At 36.4% G+C, this 8856-nt stretch overlaps 1 protein-coding gene across 2 annotated transcripts in view; it reads left to right on the forward strand.

Annotated features, from left to right (window-relative positions):
* The window catches only part of ZNF292 (zinc finger protein 292), a 53093-nt gene that overhangs the window by 31191 nt on the left and 13046 nt on the right, over window positions 1-8856 (forward strand). For both annotated transcript variants that reach the window (XM_086876485.1, XM_086876486.1), the window contains exons 5-7: window positions 3925-4127; window positions 6927-7063; window positions 8230-8371. In XM_086876485.1, the coding sequence (XP_086732611.1) occupies window positions 3925-4127; window positions 6927-7063; window positions 8230-8371 (482 nt within the window). The remainder of the gene's footprint in view (window positions 1-3924; window positions 4128-6926; window positions 7064-8229; window positions 8372-8856) is intronic.

Below are 8856 nucleotides of genomic sequence, written 5' to 3' on the forward strand. Positions count from 1 at the left end.
GAGAGAATCGGAAGGGTAAAGGCAGGAAACTCACTGTTTGAGATAAAGACAGTACCATAGGGAAAGCAAAGCTGCTCACACAAGCAAAGCAAGGAATGAATTCACAGCTTCCCATGGGCAGGTGGGTGTTCAGCCATTCCCAGGAGAGCGGGGCCCCATCACACCTCACGGTGATTTGGGAACACAAACGCCATCACTGCAAACATTCCCCCATTCCTCCTTCTTCCCCAGCTTTATGCACTGAGCGTGATGTTCCATGGTCTGGAATGTCCCTTTGGTCAGCTGGGGTCGCCTGTCCTGGCTGTGTCTCTCCCCAGGTTCCCCCAGCCCCCCACCAGCCTGGCAGTACGAGAAGCAGAAAAGGCCTTGGCTCTGTGTAAGCCCTGCCCAGCAATAACAGAAACATCTCCACATTATCAACCCTGTGTTCAGCACAAATCCAAAACACAGCCCACACCAGCCACTGGAAGAAAATTAGCCCAACCCTAGACAAAGCCAGCACATTAGTTTCCTAACTAGCAACTGAAATTCTCTGAGTTGGATTGTCCACAGGTATATTCACCTTCTGGCTTCATCCTCCTTGGCCAAAGTAAGATGTAAAGGTAGTAAATTCATTTGAACCTACCCTACATCTGATGAAGGGTCTGGTAGAGGATTAGGAGTGCTTTGTAAGGCAAATATTCTCTGTGCTCTTTAAGTCTACTAGTTAGCCAAAATGTGGCATTAATCTGGACTGTCTTCCACAGAGAACCTGTTAGTGCTTGGAATTTACTCCTGCTCTCGTGTGCCACTAAAATCTGTGGATTACATTTTCTCTGGTTTAATCCATGTGTGGTAGCAGCAATACCTGTGATAAAAGTTTAGCTCATAGTCTCTCTTGTAAACTTGGCATGGAATCACTTGGCAGTGATTGGTCCTTCCAGGACCTACCATGCTGGCTATGGGATTCAAGGGAATAAGAGGGAAACTATCTGAAAGGTTAGATCCTAGCCTGTCCAAGTTAATTTGATAGACTTGGTAGATTGTAGTACCAGCTGTCTGATGTTATCTGCGCATCTTTGTTTTCCCTCATGTTCTGTAATTTTATATTAGTTCTGCACATGCCTTGCACGAAGATGTTTGTGAATTTGAATGGATGAGGGAGCATTGCACAAAAATGACATTTAATAATTTTTCCAGTAATTGTTCTCATTAAATATGTCAGGGTTTACACTCATAGAGGTTAAGTTATTAATTTTAGAAAAGCACTTGTGTCTCAAAGCATTTTTATGAATTACAATTGTTATGGTAGACTAGCAATTTGGCCAAAAAAACTTTTAAAATTGACATTGCACAATAAAATATATTTATCAAATATTTAATAAATAAACAAAACCTTCCTCAATAACCTCAAAATCTTATCCTTGAGACTGTTCCCCACCATAAACTTAGTCTTGTAACAGCACTGGTTTTTGTCTTAAAATGTCAGCTTTAGTTCAGTTACAAAACAAATGTAATTAAAAAATTCATGTTTTGAATGAGCTTTCAGATGTTAAACGTAATGGTTGTAATCACTGAGATTAGAATAAAGGCTTAAGAGCCTAATATGTAACTCTAACCCCGAGGACTTCCTTCGTCTTGTTGAGAAGATAATGGAAAATGTGGTGATGCTTATGCAAGGTAGGCTGGCTGAAGCAGTAAACGCTAAAGGAAGGGGATTACTGAGAACTAGCAGATAGAACATGATATTTACAATATTAAATGCAGCAATTATAGTAATAAAGCAGAGTGAAGCATCTTGGGTTACCAATATATCTTAAAGTCTAAGGTCTTCCTGTATATTGTTACAGAAATAAGGTAAAATGTTCCAGTGTTATATCCAGGACTAAATGTTGTGGGTGAAAGGATTATTGGTACCTGGTAGAGGAAGAGCAAGGCTAGACTACTGAATGTAGTTAGTCACAGGGTCATTTGTAGGTTGGCAGGAGTATGAATGTCTTTTATAATGCATTGGTAATGACGTTAAAGGAACATTTATCTGCTGCTTAGAATGTCCTCTAATAAATACAAAAAATATTTGCTGTCTCCCCATTGTCTGTTAGCGTGCTCTGGTTTTCCTTTCTTCCTGTATAAATACAAATCTGGTCATATCATCATCACCATGGGGAGAGGAAGAAGGAGTTAATTTCACTTGAATATTCATATACATCAGTTAGCTATTGCTGATCATTTGTAACAGGGTACAAGGATATGAACAAATAACTGAGAAGTTTGTTGAAATGATAATTCAACCATAAATCTGAAAATGGGTGAAAGATGATGATGGGGTCTAACAGGCCCCATATCTGCAAAAGGCAGTATTCCCTGCCTTAAAGTCTTGTGCACTGAAGTGGTAAAGAAAACGGTTGACCTGATTTTGATTTCAAGATGGACTTTTAGTAATGTACTGTATAAGCAGCTAGAAGAAGGAGAAATAATGAAATAAAGGCCATAGTGAATCAAGCTTAATAGTATGGGAAGGAGCAAAGAATGAAATGAGATGAGCTTTTTTATTTTTTTAGCAAACCATGTTTCATATTCTAATAGTTCAAGTGTTACAGAGAGAAATAATTTCTTCTATGTTGTAAGTATTTATTTCATCAAGTCAAAACAGGACTTGAAAAGTCAAGAAAATATAAATTAAGTGAATGGGCCACATAATTCAGGTGAAATTCAGGACAATGAAATTAAAAGGAATATGATGAAAATTCATATCAAAATGTGTCAAAAAGTAATCACTGCAGATGACCAGAGGGTTTTGAGAATACTCAAAGGCTGGAAAAAAAAAAAAATATCTCATTTAGAAAAGTCCAAAATTTTACTCCTAATACTGAAAGCATTAAATGAATGTGCTGGTTTTCACAAAAGAAACAAAAAAAAGTAGAAAATATTTGCTGTTTATAAAAGATGTGAGAATGTGTTATGAAATTAAAGTGAGGGCAATTGAGAACCAAGTTGATTTTTTATGCAGTATATGTCTACGTTGTGGAAACAGGGAGGGGTTGATGTCAAAAGGATTAAAAAAACCTGATTGTCTTTGTGTCTGGTTTTAACAATTGACTTTAAATGTTCTGGAGGTAGTACTAAACCTCATGCTTCAAAGCTGGAAGAATTTTGATCTTGAAGATCTGGATGAGATCCAAGATGTATATTTAAGAATTGGAACATTAACCTGTGTTCCCCCTTTTTCTAGGATTCTATGCCTTCCACTGAGGCACCTAGAGTTGGGTTGTTAGTGTAGAATATAGAGTTCAGCTCTTGTGGGAGCATATCTGAAAAATTCAATTCAATACCTGTCTCCTTTGAATTTTAGACTGCACAGATAAATGTACAAAAGATAAGCCTCTTTTTTCAAGTAAGGAAACTTTTTTTGTTTGAAGAACTATAGTGTTTGACTGTATTCCATGAGTTTATAATATGAAACATCTCACACCAATTAAAACCAGTTCAGAAACTTCTGTACTTGTCACATCCTTCAATAGCAAGATCTTTAAAAGGCAACTGTTAGCAAAGGCATAGCACAAACGTCAGAAGGATGAGTAGCAACTTTGTGTTGTCTTTCTGCAGAACACTAATTAAATAGTATCTAAATATTTTAATATTTATATAGTCTCTCAGTCTGCTTTGTGTGCAGCTGTTTAGCCAAGAAATTAGAATGAATTAAAACCGGCAAGTATATAAAAGGTCTATGACAGGGAATCTTTATGATAACGAAAAAGAAGCGCAGTTCACCAAGAAGCCTTTTCCTCATCTCTGCTTCATATCTTTTGTATCTGTTTTGATTTGTGTAAATTTTAGAATTTTAGGGGTCAGCCATGATTGAGTAAATGCAGTCTGTCAACTCTGTAACATACATATAATGTTTTTGGTTTTTTGGGTTTTATTTTGTTTTGTTTTTTTTTTTAGTGAATGAATTTTTAGTGTCAGAAGGCCCTGTCCTGCTGGATATGCGTATTAAGCACCTAATGAAAACAAAGCAATTAACACAAGCTACTGCCCTGGCAAAACTCTGCTCTGACCATCCAGAAATCAGTGCAAAAGGCAATTTCAAACAAACCTACCTGGTCTGTCTTTGTTCAGGATCACCAAATGAAAGGCTAATGGAAGAAGTAAGTAAATAATGAAGAATATTTTTTTCTTAGACTTATTTCTTTACTGATAGTAAAGTGTAACTAATCATAAGCTGGTGTTCTACAGAAGAAGTTTTTCTTTTAAAATGTTATCTAAAATATTTTTGTTCAATTTTTTTTTCCTTCTCATTCAAGTCACTTTTAAGCTGAGTAGTAATGACTCAAAATGCTTATGGGAATGTATTATTAGGTTACTAATTGGCATTTTCTGGCTGTGCCACAATTTTGTGTTTGATTTTGCTTGAAGTATTTTAAAACTCTGTCTCAGATCTCATTAGTAAACTGAAGTTAATAATTTTCTCACTCTTACTATTTTAACTATATTGCTTTTTCTGTATACCTAGTACATGGAATGGGGCCCTTTAGATGCTGCTTGCAATTCAGAGAATAAATGTAACTTCACCCAAATGCCTGGGTGCAATTGAAGGTGAAATCAGATCTTTGATCTGGTTTGTAATATAAAATCCGTCTAATTTAAATGCAGAAGACAGAGATGAGCTGACAGCTTTGCTCTTTTGCATTCTTTCAGGTGGCATCTTTATTTCTCATCCCACTCCAAAGTTTTAGCTGAGCCTTTTTCCTTCTTGAAGGAAAACTAACTGCAAATGTCTCTTTTCTTGTCTGCCAATGTCTCTGCTGTCTTTCTGTTGCTGTCATCTTTTTATGTTAAATATTAAGCATATTGTAACTGAACCTAAAGGGATAAGAGTTGTGCACTGATTAGGGCTGGAAAACTTTCCTACTCTAAATACAGATGAAATTCTAAGATGAGCTATTCTCACTGAGCATGTTCTTCAGATACTCAGTAGAATTAGATCAGTCTTGCTCTCCTCCCAGCTCTGGCTGCTGCAGACCCTGGCAGAACAGGCTCAGGAGGGGCTGTGATGGGGCTGTGCAGTCTTACCTTCGTTTGCTGGAGACAAGCAATGAAACTTGGAATTTATGACCCTGTCAACAGCCTTCCTTCATTACTCAGCCCCAGCACCAAAGGGGCTTGTTGAATGAACCGTGAATCCCCTGGACAAAAGGAAAGGGTTATCCTTGTTTCTTTGGATGCCATAACATACAGATAAGTTCAAACTGGGTTATCAGAGAGAACCTAATTCAGGTATTTCTGAGCTTTGGATTTCTTAGATTAGCAGCTCCAGCTGCAGCACTGTTTGTAGTGCTTTCCAAAATAACCTTTCCAAAATGGTTAAGGTCATGTATTACCAAGAGAAGGCACGTAATCTTTAACATGTCAAGGTGGAGTTATGATCTGAGAAGGACGGTCGTTTTGTAGTGTGAGAACAGTAAGAAAATAGTAAAATAGAAGTGTAAAAAAATATATTATCAGTGTGGAAATTTTTATATCAATTCATATCAGGCAGGAGAGTAACATTTAAGCAAAGTTTCACCTTGGATTAGTCTAACAGTTTCCTTCAGTAACGTGAAGAATTCAGACCTGCAGTATGTGAAATGCTGGACTGACAAACGTGATGGCTGGACCTATACAAACCTTGTTAGAAATGTCTCTTGTTAGAGGGTCCCCTAGAAAGCATGAGAGGCTGGAAAAGCTTTTAATGAAAAAAAAAATAGTTGCCTTATAATAAGTTCAGTTCACCATATTCTTCTTTAAGCTTTTAATTAATAGTCCCTGTCTGAGATGGAGCACTGAGCAAAGCAGACTTTCAGTCTAAATTGCTGTTACATTTGTATTGTTCCATGATAAAAAATGCAGTTTTCTTTAGAAGATGACTTTGAAGTTATTAGACCTCAAATGACATTCAGTGAAGGTCTGTTAGTATATTTACAAAGTGTCAATTTAGAGGTGTGAAAATAAGTAGTTGAACTATTCAAAATTGTAGTTTGTTTGCTGGATACCGTGGTGCCCAACCCAGCTGTGCTGCCGCCTTACCCAGAGTGCCGGACCAGCTGGGTGTTTGGGTGAGCACTTCTGTTTCTTGCTTTGGGTGGTCTTGTGATTTCTCAAGAGAGACTTCCAACAGTGCTGTTGTCATATTCAAGCTATTCTTCACCTGCTGGTGTCAAAGAATAAGTAGCAGCATGTCCTGCCAGATGCACTAATTGATGTAAGCAAACCAGTCTACTGAGAATCAAATTAGACAGTAGTCGTTAGAGCAAGTGCACTGACTCAGTACTGATACAGCTGTCTAGTAGTACTGGGTAACTGTGATTTTTCCTTTTATTTGCCACAAAATTAAGTACTTCCATTGGTACTTGAGAAATAATTTATATTGTACAGACTATAGTGTTCTTTTAGAACAGCATTCAGATGACCTGCTTCTTACTGTACAGCTTTCTTTTTTTTCAAATCTTTGATTTTTTAAAAGGTACTAGAACATTCATGTTAAACCTCAGATTCACTAACCACCCAGCTCAGTGTATTAAAGCAGTAGTGACGTCAGTGATAACTACATTAGAATTACAGTTAATTTTTTTTTGTTGTTAAGCTGCAATTTAAAGTTAAGTCTTCATATCACTATTATCATATGTATGTGATATATATGAATAATTAATGTACTTTAAAATTCTTAGGTGACTGGGACACTAGAGATAAGTCATATGTCTAAGAAACAAGTTTATGTTCACTTCAATAAAACCGTTTTTCTGGTGGCATAAGGAATTTTGACACTGTCTAGAAATGTACTGATTTCCTTTCAAGCTCATCTTTGACTGTTAAAATTCTGAATTATTGTCTTAAAAGCACTAATTTGACCGTGTGTCTGAAAATGCAGCCACTTTCTTAGTCTTGTTCTTCTCTTCCTTCCCTTCTAGATTGCAGAAGTAGATTGCAAAGATGCTCTAGAGATGATCTGTAACCTTGAATCTGATGGAGATGAAAAAAGTGCTCTAATTCTATGTGCAGCATTTCTATCTCGCCAGCTGCAGCAAGGGGAGATGTACTGTGCCTGGTGAGTTTGAATCTTGTTTTCTATGTAAGAACAAAAACTTTAAACACAACAACAACAAAAAAAATACCTGGGGAAGATATGTAAGCTATAAGCTAACTTTCTTTAGCTGATAAAATCTGTGAGCTAAACAGGAAGGAGATAAGATTCTTGGAAAGTTAAAAAAGACAGTAAATGTATTTTGCAAGATAAGCATCCATTACATGAATTTGAAGGCTGTCAGTATGATGAGGCAAATACCAATAGATGGTTAATGATTAGAAATAAGAAATTTAATATCTGCAGGCAACTGGTCAGCATTTAATCAGTAAACTGTTCTTTCTGTCCTGTAATAACACAGTGCTTCTTTTTCTAACAAACTTAGAATGGAAGAAGCTCTTTACTACCACTATAACCACAATAATAAGCTAGATGAAGATACTTATTGTTTAGGGCTTGCTTTCATTAATGTGGGAACAAATAACTGGTCTTTGTTGGTGGATATTGGGGCTGTTAGGGTTTGAATTTCCTTCTGCTAACTAGCAAATCTGTATAATTCCTGAAGAATTTGCTGTGTTTGTGCATCTCTGTTTTATGTGCAGCAGCAGGAGAAAATTGCTAATGCAGTATTTTGCTTTAAGAGATTCTGCTGAAGTTTTGGGGGTTACAGCATTCCACAAGGTACTAGGTACTCTTGGCTTTTTGCAGCTGAGAAGGAGTGAACAAGTGAGATAATGTAGATACTGTAATACTGTTTGGCTTTGGGGGCTAATTTCTTGCTAAATCATAGTCACATTCCTAAAGCTGCTCTAAGAGCTGAAAAAATGTATCTACTACAGAGAAGAGACAATCTTCTGTAGGTACTAGTAATAACTAAGAGTTCAGTGAATAGTAAACTACTGTACAAGACTTTTCATTTTTTCAAGACCACGTAATGAGTAAATTATGTAGCATAAATTGTGGTAATACTGGTTTTAATCTGAACTGTCCTTCTAGAATTGAGTAATTGTCATAATTTTAAAATTTAGATACTTAATAGTGGGGGTATTTTAATAAAAGATAAGGTGTGAACAAATTTCAGACTTTTTACTTTCCCAAAGACAAAATGGAAACTGTTCTTAGCCTTGCATTTTTTGTTATCAGATTAGTGGTTGCATTGATGGCCCTGAAATATTGTTCTCTTGTTCTAGGGAACTGACTCTTTTCTGGAGTAAACTGCAGCAAAGGGTAGAGCCTTCTATTCAAGTGTATCTAGAGAGATGTCGTCAACTTTCTGTGTTAACTAAGACTGTTTATCACATTTTCTTCCTGATTAAAGTAATTAATTCAGAGGTAAGGATACTCCTGAAAGAATATTTTTGGCACTTTCAATGGAACTGTAATCAGGAAAATTTATGAAAACTTCTTTGACATCCTGTATTTCTGTATAGGATCAGTTTCAGGGCAATCCTAATTGGCTTTAGGAAAGGCCATAGCAACTTCCTTCTGCAGGTAAATTACAAATTGATTAATTTTGAATCATTAAAATGTTGGTTCCTTTGGAAAAAAAGAGTGGGGTTAAACAAAAAAGCTGGATGCCACAACTGAGAAGAAGGAAGCACTAAACGTGAGGTTATAGCCTCTAGGTTTGCCTGTGTCTTTTAAATGTAGTATTTTCTGTAAGCAGGCTCTAACATTCCTCACCATTATTTTCCATAGTTCAAAAATTACAGAAAATGGAGAGTACCAGTTCATGAGGAAAGGAAATGAAGGGTGTATAATAATATATAAGAAAAGGAAAATTACAGGAAATTGGGAAAGAAAAGAAAAAACTACAC

This window comes from Cyanistes caeruleus, chromosome 2, assembly GCF_971803275.1.
Source record: "Cyanistes caeruleus chromosome 2, bCyaCae1.hap1.1, whole genome shotgun sequence".
In the NCBI taxonomy this organism is placed as follows: Eukaryota; Metazoa; Chordata; class Aves; order Passeriformes; family Paridae; genus Cyanistes; species Cyanistes caeruleus.